The 19806-nt window shown below is 42.7% G+C and overlaps 1 protein-coding gene across 14 annotated transcripts in view; it reads right to left on the bottom strand.

Annotated features, from left to right (window-relative positions):
• Positions 1 to 19806, bottom strand: part of LPP (LIM domain containing preferred translocation partner in lipoma) — a 778646-nt gene that overhangs the window by 499958 nt on the left and 258882 nt on the right. For all 14 annotated transcript variants that reach the window (XM_049854166.1, XM_049903764.1, XM_049852891.1 and 11 more), the window contains one exon: positions 5587 to 5788. In XM_049854166.1, coding sequence (XP_049710123.1) covers positions 5587 to 5779 — 193 coding nt within the window. In that variant the 5' untranslated portion in view covers positions 5780 to 5788. The remainder of the gene's footprint in view (positions 1 to 5586; positions 5789 to 19806) is intronic.

The raw sequence follows: 19806 nt of genomic DNA on the forward strand, positions 1-19806 counted from the left end.
TTGGCTGTCACCTCCATCATGGTAGAGTCAGCTGTCCATTATAGCATTTTGTTAAAGTTACTATGTCTATCCCATATCAGCCATCATCTTTAACTATTCTACCTCCACAGAACAAACTAATAACCTCGGGGTAGCAGAAAACATAGACAGACCTTGTTTAAAAAAAAAAAAGTCCAGATTTAGAAACTCCATTTAAAAGAATAAATTCCACCTATCTTTCTCTGCCATGATAAGCCTAAGTGAACCAAGGTAGGCTAAGCTTAAAAAAAGAGGCCTTACTGATATTACACAGATGTGTGCAATATAATATGATCTACGTAGAAACAGTCTGTGACAAGTCACCATTGTGAAATTAATTTCAACGCAGAATCACGTAAAATTAAAATGGAGGCATTAGAAGAGACACGAGGCTGTCCAGCCCAACCTCGGATAAACAGAGCCTTTAAGGTCAGTAAGAGCCCTGGGTATGAAGGTCCATCTCTGCCCTTTCACTAGCTGCGTGATTCTCTAATAGTTATTTCACTTCTGGTGGTTTACTAATCAGGAAAACAGCAATAATATCTGTTGCACCTCCTCACTCAGAGAGCTACAGTAAGAATTCTCTTTTCAGAATTAAAAAACAATGAACATGGAAGTGCTGGATAAAGGATTGTACAAAAACAAAGCATTGCTGAAAAAACGGTCATCGTACATTTGCACCCTGTGGGCTGACTTTTTCAAAAACCTACATAAAAATGTTTTTTTAAAAGAACTTCAGAGATTGGCAAAGGTCAACTCCAGGCTACAGGACAACCCCAACTTTACAAACTTCCAAGTGTCCCCTTACCCTATATGATTAGACTAGTGTAATTTCCCGTTGCTGTCAAGTCAATTTCGACTTACAGCGACCTTATAGGACAGAGTAGAACTGCTCCACAGAATTTCCAAACAGCGCGTGGTGGATTTGAACTGCCAGCCTTTTTGGTTACTAGCCGTAGCTCTTAATCACTACGCCACCAGGGTTTCCAACTAGTGTGATAGTTGGGTAAAATACATTATCAAACTTCATTTAGTCAAGCTTGTGTGTGTGTGTGTGTGTGTGTGTGTTTCTGACTTCAGGATGGTAATCACAGGAATATTTCAAAACCCTCTCAAGAAAATAATGCATTAGGAAAGAAGGAGAGCTCACTTATTTTTGGTATCTACCAAGAACAGAACAAGGTGTACCCACTACTTACTCTCAAAGTCTAAGGCTTTTGGGTTCTTGTAAACTTGAAGCAGAGAGGAGATCCAGACGACTGGACAAAGAACACTAAATGCTCATACCTTACAAACCAGATGAAGAAAAATAGCATTATTATGTCTTCGGCATCAGCAGAGAAGAGGGAAGAGACCAAATCATGTCTACCTACCAAAATCATTTCAACAAAAATGATACAGACACTTACAGTGTAAATTCTATATGAGCAGAACTGCCCCCGTAGAGTTTCAAAGGAGTGGCTGGTGGATTCAAACCGCCAAGCTTCTTAACCATGGTGCCACCAGGGCTCCAAACTCTGTATGAAGACGAAACTAAATACAGATATATAGGCTCACAAGTGGTGGAGGGTCAGCGAAAAAGATGGACTGACGCAGTGGCTGCAACAATGGGCTCGAGCATAACAATTGTGAGGATGGTGCAGAACGAGGCAGTGTTTCGTTCTGTTGTATGTAGGGTCACTATGAGTCAGAACCGACTCAATAGCACCTAATAGCAATATAACAGGCTTCTAAGTGCTGGACACAGAAAGCATTTGGAAATGCAGGCACATACATAGACAGCTAAAGAAAAACAAGTTGTCTAAAAAAAAAAAAACAAGGAGAACAATGGGAAAATAAAAACACATGATGGCCCAAGGAGTTACTAACTGAAAAGAAAAAACATAGTACACTTATAAGTGTGCCAAAGCCCAGCTGCTCCACAGAGAAAGATGTGACAGTCTGCTTCCATAAAGATTTACAGCCTTGGAAACTCTATGGGGCAGTTCTACTCTGTCCTTGTAGGGTCACTATGAGTCGGAATTGACGTGACAGCATCGGTTTATTCTTGGAAAGGAAAAAGCCAGAAAGAGGGAACCCAATTTTTTTTTTTTTTAATTGGTTTTGGGTGCCACATATACCATAAATAGAAGCACAAGCCACACAGATATAGGTTAAGGCAACAGATCAGTTCAAAGACTTAACCCAAAAAATTCCACTGCTGTCCATCCCAACTCATAGGAACCCTACAGGACAGGGTAGAACAGCCCCATAGGGTTTCCAAGGATGTAAATGGTTACGGAAGGAGGCTGCCACATCTCTCTCCCATGGAATGACTAGTCAGTTCGAATCATAGACCTTTCAATTAGCAGCTGAGCCTTAACCACTGTGCCACCAGGGCTCAAAGACATACTAGCCATAAAACCCAGAGAATGACACATCCCCTCTCCAAGCTTCTACTTCTTTATGTTGAAAAAAACATTTACTTCATAGAGTTATTGCTAGAAGGCAATAGAAAATAATATAAAAAAAATAGTGTCACACATTGTCATGGATTGAATCGTGTCCCCAAAAAATACTTGTTCCCTTGGCTATGTCATGATTCCCTTGTATGACTGTCTACAATTTTATCTTCTGATGTGATTTCTGTATGTGTTGTAAATCCTATCACGGGGGTATAATAAGATGGATTAAGCAGCAGGTATATTGATGAGACATAGAAGAGTAGAATAGCATCTTAAACCAACCTCTTTTGAAATATAAAAGAGAGAAGCGAGCAGAGAGACACGGGGACCTCATACCACCAAGAAAGCAGCACCAGGGGCAGGGCGTGTCCTTTGGACCTGAGTTTCCTGAGCTGAAATGCTCCCAGACCAAGGGAAGACTGATGCATCACCAGGACCTTCCTGCAGAGCTGACAGAGAGAGAAAGCCTTCCCCTGGAGCTGGCGCTTAAATTCGGACTTCTAGCCTCCTGGTCTGTGAGAGAATAAACTTCTTTGTTAAAGCCATCCACATGTGGTATTTCTGTTACAGTAGCACTAGATGACTAAGACACACACACATTATGTTCTCATCAAGTGACACAGTAAGAGCCGTAGCAGCAACAGAAGAAGTATAAATTTAACAAAATTTAAGAATAATAGAAAAAGATGTGTGTGGGCTGATTAACTCCGACTGAGGCCTGAGGTCAGGGGGAGCCATTCTGGAGAAGGCAATACAAGTAGGGTTTGATAGGTGATAAAAAGATGTGGGGTGGCAAGCTGAGAAAGGACAAAGAGTTGTGAGGCGCAGAGTACGCAAACAAAGCAGAGATTATGTCAGCACTGCTGGGAGACATGCCAGATTATAGGAAAGACAGTAAGGTATCTCAGCGCAGGGAGAATCATCCAGAAAGCTAACTCACCGTGATTCTTAGTGTTTGGAGTGACGGAGTCCAATGTTATATGTCTTTCTCCTTACTATCTCACATGTGCCAGCAATGAGCCCACTGAACAGGGAAGCTGCCCCCACCCTAACCCTTGAGTATATATCGACTGTCATACATCCTGAGACTTCCTTACACCTTCGTTTCCTACTCTATGTGTGCTGTTGTTTTTAGTTGCCATTGAGCCAGCCCCCAACTCATGGCGACCCCACACACAACAGAACAAAACGTTCCTGGTCCTGCACCATCCCCACGATCAGTTATGGACTGGACTGTTGTGACCCATAGGATATTCACTGGCTGATTTTTGGAAGTAGATCTCCAGGCCTTTCTGCCTTGTCCCTCTTAGTCTTGAAGTTCCGCTGAAACCTATTCAGCATCATAGCGACACGCAAGCCTCTGCTGACAGATGGATGTCTCTTTAATCCCTCCATATTAAAGGGAAGTCTATTTTAGCTCTCCCCAAAAGCTGGGAGTCAAAACAACAACCTCTCTAGTAAGTACCCAAAAGGGAATGGCTGAGAAAACAAACGAGGAAGTCAACACATGGATCCTGCTGTCCCTGGGCAGAGGAAATCTCTTTCAGATCCCATCCCTGAACCCTGCAATTACTCAAGAACCAGGAACTAAAGAAAACCAGTTCCACTAGATTCTTGATAAACTGCTAAGGTGCAGTATCCAGGAAGGATGATAAAACTTCAGGCATGCACCGAACTGGAGATTCCGAAAAGATCAAGGCTTCTTTTATCGTTTTAACAGAGAAGCTCTCTGATGGTCTTGTTGCTGCCCTTTTGGGAGAGAACATACCTAGAGATCCACAGCTACAGCTCAGGTGTGCATTCTATTTTCCCTACCTTCCCTATCACTGTGTCCAAGCCTCCAGACATAGGATAAATAAATAAATATATTTTTTTTCCCTATCACTGTGTCCAAGCCTCCAGACACCTTATACAAGCTAGACCTCTGAGCTCAGATGTCAGTCCTAAAAATCTAACAGACCACCAAAGTATTTCACTGGAAGCTAGATGAGGAAGGAAACAGAAAGAATGGCCCAAATATATCAAGGAGTAAATGCAAATCCAGATATTTTAAATTCCAACTTGCAGAGCCCAAAGAGACATGCAGAATAAATGAAAATTAAAGAAAGAATTCAGGGAAGATGATCAGGAGCAGGTTGACACACAGTGTGAAGAAGTCTCAAGCAAGATTGCTGAAACAAACACACAAGCTCATCCAAGAAGCAAGCAGATAACATCACGGAGGAGGTAAAAAAAAAAAAAAAGCTAGGAGGTAGAGAAGAAAACAGAGTAAAAGGGGCTAGCATCCTTCCACTTCCCTTCTCTCTCAGCTCCCAAAAGTCTCCCGCTCTTCTTTTGGAAAGTTACAGGTTATTGCTGCCATGGGTTTGTATGAGCCACAGACACTGACTGGCTAAAATATGGAACCTCTTCAACCCAAGAGTAGGGTCTTCTTTATGCTGCCCATGGATTTTACTGTCTAAGTGTACACATACATGTGTATATCTTAAAAGAAAGACACTGATCTCAGGTAGACCTTTAAACTGAATGTACCTCTGTTAAAACCATGAAAACTAAGCTTCGCTCAAATTTGCCAGTGAGCCTCAACAAAAGATCTCACCCAGCCACGCAGCTCTCTAGACAACTTTACCTTATAGCAGCCGATGGGAGGAAAAATAGACAGGGAAGGCAAAACAATTCCAGGCATCTTAGTATGCCTGCTTTGCATGGGCTTCCCATCTGACCATCGGCTGGCAGCATTATGGGATGCTTGTCCAAAGGCAGGAAGGAGGGATAATTGAGTTATAAAAAACACCCTACAAGACAAAGGGGTAGAAGGTAAAAGATAAGGCAGTAGAAATGCACTGAACTGTGTCTGAAGAGATCAGGGTTCTTCTTTTGGCTCTAATTCTAATTCACTGTGTAACCATAGTCATATAACCCCTATGCAGTCTCAATCTCTTTGTCCACAAAAGATGGGTTGGTGTAGATGATTTCTAGGGGCTCTTTAAGCTCTTACAGTCCATAGCTATGATAACAACACTATAAATTCATGAGCTACATTATTCCAACAAAACAGTGTACTCTAAACCATTTCCATGATATTGAGCTTTCCCACTGTAGGCCCCCAAATTCCAGCACTTACCCTCGCCTCCAGGTTGCTTGTATGGGTTGTACTTGGGCTTTGGAGCAACTACTGGTGCAAACTTCTTGGGTGGCTGTTGTGTGGACACGGAAATGCTAGGGGTCCCAAAGGAATGGGTGGTCTCCATCCGTGCAGGCACATGACCAAGGGGCTCTGCAGTGCTTTTGGGTGGCAGCCAGGATGGGTGAGACATTGTTGGAATCTGGAATTAAAAATAAACACAGCTGTTTTTATAGAACTGTGAAAATGGAGGCAACATAGCTGACTTCATTATTATTTCATATTAATCCCCACTTTCATGCGTCTTGATAAAGCTCTCTGGAAAAAAAGAAGAAGAAAGACGGAGGAGAGAGGACAGAGGAAGGAAGGAAGGAGGAGGAGGAGAAAGAGAAGAAGATAAAGAAAGAAGGAGAACACGAAAGAGGAAGAGGAGGAGGAGGAGGACAGAACACTATCCCCAATCAGTCTCCTCCATCTTAGTCATCTAGTGCTGCTGTAACAAATACTACAAGTGGATGGTTTTAACAAACAGAAATTGATTCTCTCACAGTTTAGGAGGCTAGAAGTCCTAATTCAGGGTGCCAGCTCCAAGAAAAGGCCTTCTCTATTGGCTCTGGAGGAAGGTCTTTGTCACCAATCTTCCCTGGTCAAGGAGCTTCTCAGCACAGGAATCCTAGGTCCAAAGGACATACTATTCTCCTGGCTCTTCCTTCTTGGTAGCATGAGGTCCCTCTCCTTTCTCCTCGCTTCTTTTATTTATCTCAGAAGAGACTGACTCAACATACAACCTAACCCTGTGAATTGAATCCTGCCCACTAATCCTGTCTCTAATTCTGCCTCATTAACATCATAGAGGTTAGGATCTACAACACATAGGAAAATCACATCATATCACCAAATGGTGGACAACCACACAATACCGGGAATCATGGCCTAGCCAAGTTACCACACATTTGGCGGGGGGAACACAATTCAATTTATGATCCCTCCCTCCCAATAGTTACCAATTTTAATGCCTAGCACTTTTCAGGAAGTAGATATGAATTAAAAATGGCCCCCATAGTGAGGGAAAATCTTAAACTAGCAAGGTTGGAAAAACATGTCGATGCTATAAATAATCTGTTAGGATAACTACCATACCAAGACAATGGTGATTAAGTTACCTAAATGAAGTGGTAAGTTATCTAAGTGAGGTAAAAAGTGTTGCTGGGATGCAGAAAAACATAATATTACTTCTCACTGGTACCAGAACTAAGAAGACCCCACTGATGACGAGACATTCATGCTGGGCTTTGTGTGACTCAGGGCAAGCTCAGACCTGAACAATGTTAGCAAAAGTACATGGGCAGAAAAATACGTGACACTTATGTTTAGTATGGCTGGACCAGAGAAGGGATAAGGAAAGATAGCTAGCAAAAGGAGTCCCTAACATGGTGCAAATGGTTAACGTGCTTGGTTGCCAACCAAAAGGTTGGAAGTTTGAGTCTACCTGGAGGTGCCTGAGAAGAAAGGCCTGGCAATCTACTTCCCAAAAAGCAGCCACTGAAAATCCTCTGGAGCACAGTTCTACTCTGACATGCATGGGGTCACCACGAATGAGAATCTACTCAATGGCAACTGGTTGGTTAACTAGCAAAAACTAAAACATGGATGGCACCAAAGCACAGGCACCTTTGGGTACCAAGTCTGAGAGGTTTAATTAAATTTATTCTGTAGGCAATAAGGAACCACTAAAAGCGTATTCTTGAAGCTGGGTATAATGAACGCATAGCAGGGCACTTCAAAGTCATCTATCTGGCAGGAGTGGCTCTGCTCCCCACCAAGAGGCACTTGGAAATCGGGGGGGGGGGGGCTGGTTGCCACAGTGCCTGGGGAATTTGCTGGCATTTAGAGGCCAGAGGATAAGAATATTCACCCCCTATTTTTATCTATAACATGTAGGACAGCACCACACAACAAGACAATGTCCCAAAAGGAGTTCTGGTGAACCAATATCATATTGGACCTTCACAAAGAACTTCCTTTAACCAGGAGAGCACAAACCATTCCAGCCCAGGTGCTGTTTTGATCAATTACACAGGCTAGGTTAAAGAACAAGGATGATGCCTGGCCTCATCAGCCCTCCAGGCAGTCTGCTGGTGGGAGAAGCCTCTCAGACTGCTGCTGAGGATGGCTCTCCAAGCTTGATTGCAAGAGCTCTCCTGCACAGGAGGCCCGGAAGGCACCCTGCACCCGCTCCCAGCCCCAACCCCATCCAGTAATTTATTAATTGAACTGAATTAATTGAGAGGGCTCCATGATTACTTCCAGATGTCTGGGAAGACAAAGATCACTGGAAATGCAGGGAAAAATACAGTCTTCAGCATGTGGCACCGCAATGGGGAGACAGGGTGGAGGGATGAGACACAGTGCTGTCTGGGTGTTAGCATCAGGCTGCCCCATGAATGAATGACAAGACTTTAGACAGGTCTCCCCCTCCACTCACCCTTGACCTGGGCCTCAGGTACATTCCACCATCAAAATTAAGATAAGGAGGCCTGTTCTTCTAACTCACATGACAGCCAATGAACAGCAAAATTAAAGTGCTCTATATGGGGTAATGGTTAAGTGCTATCTATGGCTGCTAATCAAAAGGCCGGCAGTTGGAATCTGCCAGGCACTCCTTGGAAACTCTATGGGGCAGTTCTACTCCATCCTATAGGGTCGCTTTGAGTCGGAATCCACTCGACAGTAGTGGGTTTGGTTTGGTTTTGGTATATACTGTAAGGGAGTCCTGGTGGCGAAGCGCTTTAGGAGCTTGGGTGCCAACCAAAAGGTCGGCAGTTCGAATCCACCACCCACTGCTTGGAAACCCCATGGGGCAGTTCCAGTCTATCCTATGGGGTCGCTATGAGTCAGAATTGACTTGATTGCATCAAGTTGTTTTGTTTATATACTGTAAAGTACTATGCAAAATGAGAGAAAAGCAATGTCTCTGTTCTCACTGAAAGTCACAGGGAATTATTAGGCCATTCTGCATGGCGGAAAATTGTTGGAGGTGCAGTTTTTGCAAGACGAGGATAACAGGAATCAAGAGACTTATGTTACTGAAGCCAGTGATGACATTGGCTTTTCACACTGGTTATAGGATCCTTCTTTTCCTTTTCCTTCCTTGTACCCTGTTGTATATATGCTATGTATATATACACTTGCTAAACTGTGAGTTCCTTAAACCTGCTAAACTGTGAGTTCCTTAAAAGGGCAAGGACCATATCTTATACATCCCTTCACTGGCATTAAAGCCTAAGACAAATCAGCAAAGAAAAACAACCAGTGAACACCTGTTTTACTTGTTTCTTACATCAGGTGCTTATTTAGGATCATTTGAAAAAAAAAAAAATTTTTCCCCCCCAAATACCAAAACCAAACCCATCTCTCAGGGTTGAGAGACACCAGTTTGGCTTTGGTTTTGCTTCTTGAGTCTCAGTTTTCTATTAAATAGGGATAAAAGTATCTGTTCTGCTTTCAACCTGACTAAAGTGCATATAAGTGGGAAATAAGTGAGATAAAATAAAGGCTTGAAAGTTTTAATGCATTTAAATACATTTTGGTTTAATGCATTTCAATACATTTGTAGAAGAAATAGGAGCCCTGATGATGCAAGTAGTTAAGTGCTCGACTGCTAACCTGAACTTCAGTGGTTCAAACTCACCAGCCGTTCTGCGGAAGAAAGAACAGTCTGCTCCTGTAAAGATTTACTGCTTGCATCTGGGGTCTTAAACACTAGCCACCAGCCATCTAAGATGCATCAATTGGTCTCAACCCACCTGGAGCAAAGGAGAATGAAGAACACCAAGGACACAAGGCGATTACGAGCCCAAGAGACAGAAAGGGCCACATGAACCAGAGACTACATCAGCCTGAGACCAGAAGAACTAGATGGCTACAACTGATGACTGCCATGACAGGGAACACAACAGAGAACCCCTGAGGGAGCAGGAGAGCAGTGGGATGCAGACCCCAAATTCTCATTAAAACCAGACTTAATCGTCTGAGACTAGAAGGACCCCTGTGGTCATGGTCCCCAGGCCTTCTGTTAGTCCAAGACAGGAACCATTCCCAAAGCCAACTCCTCAGACAGGGGTTGGACTGGACTATAAAACAGAAAATGATACTGGTGAGAAGTGAGCTTCTTGGATCAAGTAGACACATGAGACTATGTGGGCAGCTCCTCTTTGGAGGGGAGATGAGAAGGCAGGGGGGACAGAAACTGGCTGAACGGACACGAGGAATACAGGGTGAAGAGAAGGAGTGTGCTGTCTCACTAAGGGGAGAGCAACTACGAGTACATAGCAAGGTGTACATAAATTTTTGTATGAGAGACTGACTTGATTTGTAAACTTTCACTTAAAGCACAATAAAAATTAAAAAAAAAAAAAAAACATTTACTGCCTTGGAAACCCTATGGGGCAGTTCTACCCTGTCCTATAGCGTCGCTGTGAGTTGGAATCGACTCGGAGGCAATGGGTTTTGTTTGTTTGTTTGTTTGTTTGTTTGTTGTACTAGGAATTTTAGTCATTTTTAAGTGAGTTAATACTACCCTTACAACTTCTCTGTAAATCTAAATAATTTTTTTTAATGGGTTAATACAGGATGCAGTGATTTCTAAATGCATATTTCCAGAGCACTCTCACGTTACTGGTCAGCTAAGGCATCCATAGATATAAAAGAACAGGCAACTTCTGGAAAATGACAACTTAAGGATTAGTACGCAGATCAATTGCTCCACAGTCTTTTCAATGATCCCCATCACCATATATTTCCCTGACACTGTCCCTCCATGGAGGTACCTCCAGTTCCACCTCCCAAGAGTGCTTGGGTCTGGCCAAATTATCTGTTCACAGATGAACTTTCCAGCATTTTCTCTCACCATTTTGCTCCATGTCAACAGCAGTCCCGTGACACCATTCCCAGTACCTGTCATGAACTTCCGTGACTCTGAGCCCTTGCTCACGCAAGGGCATAGCCTGTCATTGACAATGTCATTTCCCTCCCTTCACTTTCTATAAGGTTCTGTTTTTTTTGTTTTTTTGTTTTTTTTTAATCTAGACCCAGTTCAAATGTCTCTGGCTCTGTGAACAGTTCTCTAACTCCCCCCAAGAGGGGTAGCTTAGCTCCTTTCCTGTACTCTTTCAGTACTTTGTTTACATGACTTCTAACAGTCCATGTAGAAGCTATCTGTTGACCTATCTGTCTTCTCAATACACTGAAAGCTCTTTGAGGTCTCACCTGCATAGTGCAATCAGAGATGCTATTTTATTTAGAAGTTTTGTACATAAATCATAAATAAGATCATTCTGTAGTGTTTCTTTTTTTTGCTTGTTTTATTATTTTTAGGTTTTGATACGGCAGTTCTACATCCTTTTTGAATATTTGGATTACCTTAATGACCACATTAGAATTAATTGATCTTTAAAACTTTTTCAGGGGCCCTGGTGACGAAATGGTTAAGCAATTGTCTGCTAATGAAAAGGCTGGCGGCTCAAATTCACTTCCGCTCTGCCAGAGAAAATACCTGGTGATCTGCTCCTATAAAGATTAGAGCCAGACCAGCGCTGTCCTAGTCGCTGAGTTGGAATTGACTCAGTGGCACACAACAACAAAGATTTCGCAGAATTCAGCAAAGTTATCTAGATACGATACCTTCTTCAATAATAGATCTTAATCATATTTCCAGTAACTCTTTATAATAATTACAGCGGTTTCTGAGTTCTTCTGAGGTCAGCTTTCAATATTTATATTCTGTGGGAGCTTCATCCACTTCCTGTAGGTTTTATCCTTATACCCTTTTCATCCATGCTGCCTCTTGATTAAAATTCATGCCTCCTCTACTGTAAACCTTTTAGATCCTGAGTATTACTTCCTACTACTTCTTAAAGGCGTAATTCAGGTAGCCCATCCTTCAGGTCAAGTTTTATACCATTTTTCTACACTTTCAGAACACCAAGCATACTAGTATCATCACACCGATCATATGCTACTCCACCTGTGTGTCTGTTTCCTAAACTACACTCTTAAATTCTCATGAGCAGGAGGAGTAATCATTTTATAATCCCAGGGCCTAGTACATGGCAGGTATTCAATAAAAATGACTGTTAATTTAATTAATTTATTACCCACTGCCATTGGGGTGATTCCCACTCATAGCAACCCTATAGGGTTTCCAAGGCTATGTATCTTTACAGAAGCAGACTGCTGCATCTTTCTCCCATGGAGCAGCTGGTGGTTCGAACTGCCGACCTTTCAGTTAGCAGCCAAGTGATTAACCACTGTGCAACCAGGGCTCCTTAATTAATTAATTTGTTAATTAATATTTGTCTGGCACTGCAATTCCAGGTGAATCAGAGTCACATTCTATACTCAAGGACCTTAAAGCCGATCTGATGCAGATATGTTTACACACGTAAAGAGAGAAAGAACAACACAGAAAACATATGGATACTGTCAGATGTCACAAAGGCTAACATGGGCTTCACATGGGTAGCCCTTAACCAGATCTTTAAAAACTGAGTGAGTTGGAAAGATAAGTGAAACAATAAGGATAATGACTAGAAATACCATGAGCTCAGGGATAGGGGTGAGGCATTTCTATGGGACAGGGAGTAGACCAGCTGTACTGAAAAGGGGCACTGAGATAAAAGAAGAGGTGGGGGAAAGGTCAGGAAAATAAAATAAACTTTGCTTTGCAACCCACTTCCATTGAGCTGATTCCAACTCATAACAACCCTACAGAACAGAGTAGAACTGCCCCATAAGGTTTCCAAGCAGAGGCTGGTGGAGTCAAACTGCCCACCTTTTTGTTAGAAGCTGAATGCTTAACCACTGTGCCACCAGAGCTCCTTGCTTTATAAAGGTCTTATAAAACAGAAATGAAAAGCTAGAACTTCTACCTTTGAACAAGGATCTGACAAGAGTGAAAGCCCTATGTAAGGAAAGGGAACTCAGGGGCACATGTAGAATGGATCTTGGGAAGCCAATAAATGCTACAGCATAAACATGGAGTCTCTATGGCCCTAGTTCTAGTCTCAGCTTCACCAATAACCATCAGGTGACCTTTAACAAAGCGAGGACACTCATTTGTAAAATGAATGTCTGTAAAGTCCCAACCAGTTCTAATCATTCTAGAGTGTCTTCTCTTAAATCTTAATTACGGTCCTTCATTTGCTAAATGGGTTTGAGAAAACCTCTCAGGTTTAGTGAACAGATGAACTAGAACCTGTCAGTCGGGGTTTCTCAGCTTCTCAGAGGAAAACCCAATGTAAACATAAAGATGAGCAGCAGTGAGAGCTGGTTTTGGTGGACCAAAATTTACCCGAGCTCTTACTTCCTCTGGTTCCACATCAGTTTCACTCTAAGCTTCTGATCATCACGAAAGCAAGAAGTGAAAGGGAAGATCTCCGCAGAAGTTTTAAAAACACACAAATACCATCAGAAGAGGGAAGACAAGAGAAATGGCCCCCCTCTACGCAAGATGTCCACTGCAGAAGAGAAAGTCTGAAAGTTGCTGGTCCCTAAGCATTGCACTTTCAGGAACTGTGGTCAAATGCAACGCAGAGCAGAAGAACCTAAGAGCTTTCACTTATCACCCTCGCTGTTGCTCTTCTGTCTTCTCTCCCTATCTGTTCAATGGGTATAAGAAAGCCACAGACAGACAACAAATAATAAGTACGTGTATTGCGGGCTTCCTATACACCAGGTACTTTGCTAATTGCTATACAATCATTCCAACTACCATATGAGGTAGGGTTACCATTGCCCACATGTAGCAGATCAAGATAACAAAGCTGTAATAAGTTCAAAAATTTGTTCAAGGAAACACAGCTACTAATAACAAAGTTGAGGCTTGCACATGGATCTTCTAACCCCAGATCCATGGTCTCCACCATCATCTCGCCTCCCTGTTTGAAAGAAAAACATCATAACACAAAGGAGGCCACCACTTAGAAACAGTAGTTTCTGCTCTCCATTATCAAGAAATCACCTTCATTCCTAGCTTCTGGATCCTTCTTGCCATAATGTCTTCACTACCATATTGCACAAAACTTAACCTTAATGAGCCAGAAGAACACTGATCAAGCCAATAGTGTGATCAAACTAATCAATGCTCAACAGAATGCAAACAACAACAGGAGTCCATGTGATGTAAGACCTAGACCTTTCCTCTGCAGACAGGAAATTTGAGGGCCTCAGGTAAAGTGAAATTTAATACCAATAAAGCTATTAAGCATCTCTGAAGATACTATACCAAATGCCACATCGTCACCCACAAAATTTGGGCTAACTACTGGGTGGTCTAGGTTTTCTTTTTCTATTTTTTTTCCCCAAAATCAATATCCTAATTTTCTTAACATCTATTTAGAACACCAAAATTTAGAACAACCAACCATTACATGGTATTATCTAACATCTAGCCTTATGAACTTAAAGCTCTTTGTAATGAATATATATATAAAACCAAAACCAAACCCATTGCTGTTGAGTCGATTCCTACTCAAAGAGGCCCTAGAGGACAGAACAGAAGTGTCCCATAGGGAAGGCTTTAATCTTTACAGAAGCAGACTGCCATATCTTTATCCCTAGGAGTAGCTGGTAGCTTCCAACTGCCCACCTTTTGGTTAGCAGCTGAGCACTTAATCACTGTGCCACCAGGGCACCTATAACCCACTGCCATCGAGTCAATTCTGACTCAAAGCGATAATACAGGACAAAGCAGAACCGTCCCATAGGGTTTCCAAAGAGCAGCTGGTAGATTGGAACTGCCGACCTTTTTGGTTAGCACTCAAGCTCTTAACCACTGCACCTACAGGGGTGTGTCTGTCTGTCTGTCTGTCTGTCTGTCTGTCTGTGTCTGTGTGTGTGTGTATTCTACTCAGATCTACAATCAACACCCATGGAAGCTGCATTTCACTGGACAAATCTGCTGCAAAAGACCTCTTTAAAGTATTGAAAAGCAAAGATGCCACCTTGAAGACTAAGGTGTGCCTGACCCAAGCCTTGGAGCCTAACCCAAGCCTTGGTGTCTTCAATTGCCTCATATGCATGTGAAAGCTGGATGATGAATGAGGAAGACTGAAGGAGAATCAATGGCTTTGAACTGTCATACTGGAAAAGAATATTGAACATACCATGATCTGCTAAAAGAATTAACAAATACAACCAGAATGCTCCTTAGAAGCAAGGATGGCGAGACTCCGTGTCACATAATTTGAATATGTTATCAGGAGGGATCAGTCCATGGAGAAGGACATCATGCTTGGTAAAGTAGAGGATCAGTGAAAAAGAGGAAGGCCCCCAATGAGATGGATTGACACAGTGGCTGCAACAATGGACTCAAGCATAACCAGGCAGTGTTTCATTCTGTTGTAGGTAGTGCCTCTATGAGTTGGAACTGACTCGACAGCACCTAATAACAACAACAACATCCATACACATATACGTGCGTGTGTATCTGTTTGCGTGTGTGTGTATGTATGTACAGATATCCCAGACACCCAGTGCCATCGAGTCAATTCCAACTCATAGCGACCCTATAGTACAGAGTAGAACTGCCCCACAGAGTTTCCAAGGAGCGCCTGCCTGGTGGATTTGAACTGCCGACCCTTTGGTTAGCAGCCATAGCACTTAACCACTACGCCACCAGGGTTTCCTGTATATAGATAGATATATATTCTGATTCAAGGGTGGAAAACCATTGGTGGCTTAGGCTATTTATATTAATCTTTGAACTAGCCCCTTGAGCTAGTCCCTACAACTCCCTTGACAATTATTCCAAGTCCGGCTGTGGTCCTATTTATTGAATGATACTGAGGGAAGAGGCAGGTATTAACATCTCTATTTTAGCAACACAAGAATTGCAAGGCTGAGTGTTCTGTCACTTAAACATCAGCAGTAGCTGATGGCAGACTGAAGTTTAGGATTCTCGACCCTTAACATTTTCTTCATTTAAAAATGCAGCTGCAGTTTAAATACCTCTTTCCTATAACTGGAAGGTTCTTCTTTTTACATAAAAATCAGTTCCTTCCTGGAATTTCAAAGCTGCTTTCTTCATGACCAACCAAGACGGCACAAAGCGCTTCTCTCCCTAGACCAAAGCTATCCATCCTCCTCTCCATCTCCAGATTCAGTTTGAGGATGCCTGATCTTTAAACTGCAGACCCAGCTTCCAGTCTTAGCAGGGCCATGAGTTCACAGTGCAGCCTTTGCTCTCTCTGGGACCCTGGTGTCCTCCTCTGAAAGTGAAGTGATTGGATTAGATGACTACTAATGACAACTCCGGAGCTCTGGTGGCACAGTGGTTAGGAGCTACGGCAGTTCGAATCTGCCAGTTGCTCCTTGGAAGCCCTGAGGCAGTTCTACCCTGTCCTATAGGGTCACTATCAGTCAGAATCGACTTGATGGCAACATGTCTTTTAGAACGACAACCCTGGGTCTCTGGGTCATGCAAACAGTTAAGTGTTCCATACTAGCCAAAAGGTTAGTGGTTTGAACCCACCCAGAGGTGCCTCAGAAGACAGGCCTGGTGAGATGTTTCCTAAAGGTCACAGCTCCTAAAACCTTATGGAGTACTTCTACTCTGTACACATGGGGTTACCATGAGTGGAGATGGACTCAACGGCAACTAACAGCAACAACGACAACTTTACACAAAAATTTCTTTTTGATTCTTTGCAAGATTCTGACTGTAGGACTAGCCAAACCCGAGCAAAAGTCCAGACCATCTCCCACTCTTCTCCACTATAGTTTATCAGTACGGAAACTCATCCTCCCTTTTCTTTCTTTTTTTCTCACCTGATTCGTCAATCCTCTCCATTGCAGGAGGGACCCTTGGGTTGCACTCAGAGATTACCAAGGTATCAATCAAGATTTATTATGCACAAGTAAATAAGCACTTTAGGCAAACCTTTTCCAAGCAATGTAGGTAAATCCCTGCCAGTGTAATTGCAAAGCAGATCTGCTGTGGCATGTGATGGAAGCGTGGGAAGACAGCGTTCAAGAATAAGGCAGCCTGAAAATTACACACAAGTGTTCAATGAACAGCAAATGTAATTGCCCTGCCTCTGAAGCACTGGGTCCGAGGAGAGCCGGAAGGACAAAACGGAATCTGCCATGGCTGAAAATGTCAATGCATTCACCAGAGTGCTCTTCACAGATGGCTCTGGCCCAGCACTGGCTAAGCGTTCCGCCCTCTGCCTGGACAGCTGGCTTTATGCAGAAGGAGTGACTAGAGGACAACTCTACAGAAATACCAAACCTTTATATAGGCTCTCTGAGAGACAGACGGAAATACTGGCAAGGTACTAGACTTAGACACAGAGGACTTGGGCATAAGATGGAGCTCAACCAATCATTGGCTGTATGACTTTAGTCCCCTGACCTTCTCGAACTTCAGTCTCCCTCTTTGTAAACTAAAGATTAGACACCCAATCCCATTCCTTCCAACCCTCATGTTCTGTGATTTTCCCCTATAAGTCTGCAAGTTGAAAGAGCTGAGGTTTCTTACCTAACGATGTCTTAATTCCTATGAGCCCCACAGATCAGAGAGTGCAAGGTAAAAGGAGATAGGATGGGAATCGACACATTAAAAGCCAACCTGCCTTGCACAATGTTATAACCAACACCAATTAATGCTAAAGGCATAGTAGTTGTTCCTGGCAACACTGTTGGTGGCAAGAAAAACCTAGCTGCATTTGTAGGTTGCAGGCAAACTAAGCAGCAGCAAGAGAGAGAAGCATCAAGTCCAGTCAAACAAACACGGTCTCTGTTAAAAGATTTAAAAAATGAGGCAGAACAGAGTCATACTGCCACACTGCACTCTCACTTGAGATTCAGAATGTAACTTGAAAGGAGAACAATCAGTGTTGACAGGGAAAGAATAGAGCTGGACACCCAGACTCTGGCGAGAAGGTGAAGCAGAGAATGGAACCAAACCAATTAATAACTAGCTGGACTTTTGTTTGCCACAACCCCCAACAGTTCTAGAAAAACAGACATGGGAGACAACAACCAGGATAAGCCATTCAATTGCCAAGAGGTCACTGAGAGGCCCAGCTGAGAGAAATTCTAGGAACTAATTTGTCCCATGTAATCTGAATATTCAAAAGCCCATATTTAGAGATGCTGAAGTGGCTCATCCAAGGTAACAGAGCAGCTAGAACACATCAGAGGCTAGATTCAAACCCGAGGAGTTGCAGCAAGCAGCCATCAAGATGGCCCTTGACTTACAATGACCCCATGCACAATGGGAAGAAACTCCAGCAGACCCAGCACCATCCCCATGACAGCTTAGGAGTCCGAACTTTGTGGTTCATGGTATTTTCACTGGCTGATTTTCAGAATTAAATTGCCAAGCCTCTTTTCCTATTCCATCTTAGTCCAGAAGCTCTGCTGAAACCTGTTTGGTATCATAGCAATACACAAGTCTCTGCTGGCAAATATGTGGTGGCTATGCATAAGGTGCATCGGCCAGGAATCGAACCTGGATCTCCAGCATGGAAGGTAAGAATTCTACCACTGAACCACCACTGACCCCATCTGAAAATTATATACATGTGGAAAGTTTCACTAAACAAACTAGTAACTCTATTGGTTGGTTGATGAGGACTAAGGTGCACCGGCCAGGAATCGAACCTGGATCTCCAGCATGGAAGGTAAGAATTCTACCACTGAACCACCACTGACCCCATCTGAAAATTATATACATGCGGAAAGTTTCACTAAACAAACTAGTAACTCTATTGGTTGGTTGATGAGGACTAGGAGGTGTAGGTCAAAAGCATTGCCATAGACAAGGGAGAATCTCTCTCCTAAAAGAACTGGTACCCACACCATTGAAAATAACACAGAAAACATGTGACCTCAGTATCCCATTGTAGGTCAACTGCAAGTGTTCTAATTGGCTGAGTGATCAAGAAGAGGTTTCCCCTCTCTGGACCTCAGGTTCCCCAGCTGTAAAATTATGAGCATTAGCAAGATCATCTTCAAAATCCCCTCCTGCGGTAATATTTACGTTCAGTGATGATATGGCTAGTGTGTGAAGTGTACCTGCATAAAAAATGGGCTCTTGAAGAGACCCTTCACTTCTCCGATTCCAAAAGCAGGCTGCTTCTCTGCACAAGGCCAAGAGAAAGAGGCCAACAAATACCTTGATCTCTTCAGAGCTCAGTAAATCTACTTCTGGAAATGGAAATCTGGATTATAAAGATGAGATTCTGGGTGCCTAATTTGAGTTGAATATACCACAGGCTGCCAGAAGAACAAACAAGTATTTCTTGGAAGAAATATATCCAGAATGCTCCTTAGAAGTGAAGGTGGCAAGACCTCATCTCAAGTACCTTAGACATGTTATCAGGAGGGACCAGTCCCTGGAAAAGAACATCATGTTTGGTAAAGTAGAGGGTCAGCGAAAAAGAGGAAGACCCTTGACGAGATGGACTGACACAGTGGCTGCAACAATGGGCTCAAACATAGCAACAGTTGTGAGGATGGCAGAGGTCCAGGCAGTGTTTCATTCTGTCGTACATAAGGTTGCTGTGAGTCAGAACTGACTCAATGGCGCCTAACAACAATTCATAAGATCTTGCTTCCCCACTAGGATGAGAAAGTGACGATGGGAAAACTCACCAATATCATCTCTAATGAAGCCTAGTAACCTGTCTGGTACTATCTAGAATCTTCCAAACACACCAATAAGTGGATAAGTCCGAAAGCTAATTGCTGCTCACTTGTCTGTGTTCCCATGACAGCTTGTTCAAACTTGTATTAAGACACTTAAGCACTGTGTTTTAGTTATCTGTTTACAAGTCCGCCATGCCCATTAGGCAGGTCATAGAATTTTACTAGCACTTGAGGGATGTTTTAATTACTTTTAATTTTTTAATAATTCTGTTTGTATGTTTTCTTTTGTTGCAGATTCACTTTGATATTCCAATAAAAATGAACGGAGTAATAGAAAAAAATTCTATTCTAGTTATACCATGATGAAACAGAAATGCTTAATGTTGTCTTCAATGAATACGGGTCAGCTATTGACAAATCTTGGCCTATATTCACATATGGCAATACTGAATGTGACTCTGTAAAGCAGTATTTATTCAGGCCACATAACCAGCCTAAGAGTAATCATCTCAAAAAGACATGGAGTTAACCATTTATTTCAGTCTTCTGAACATCGTATTGCTTACC

This window comes from Elephas maximus, chromosome 1 (assembly GCF_024166365.1).
Source record: "Elephas maximus indicus isolate mEleMax1 chromosome 1, mEleMax1 primary haplotype, whole genome shotgun sequence".
Taxonomy (NCBI): domain Eukaryota; kingdom Metazoa; phylum Chordata; class Mammalia; order Proboscidea; family Elephantidae; genus Elephas; species Elephas maximus.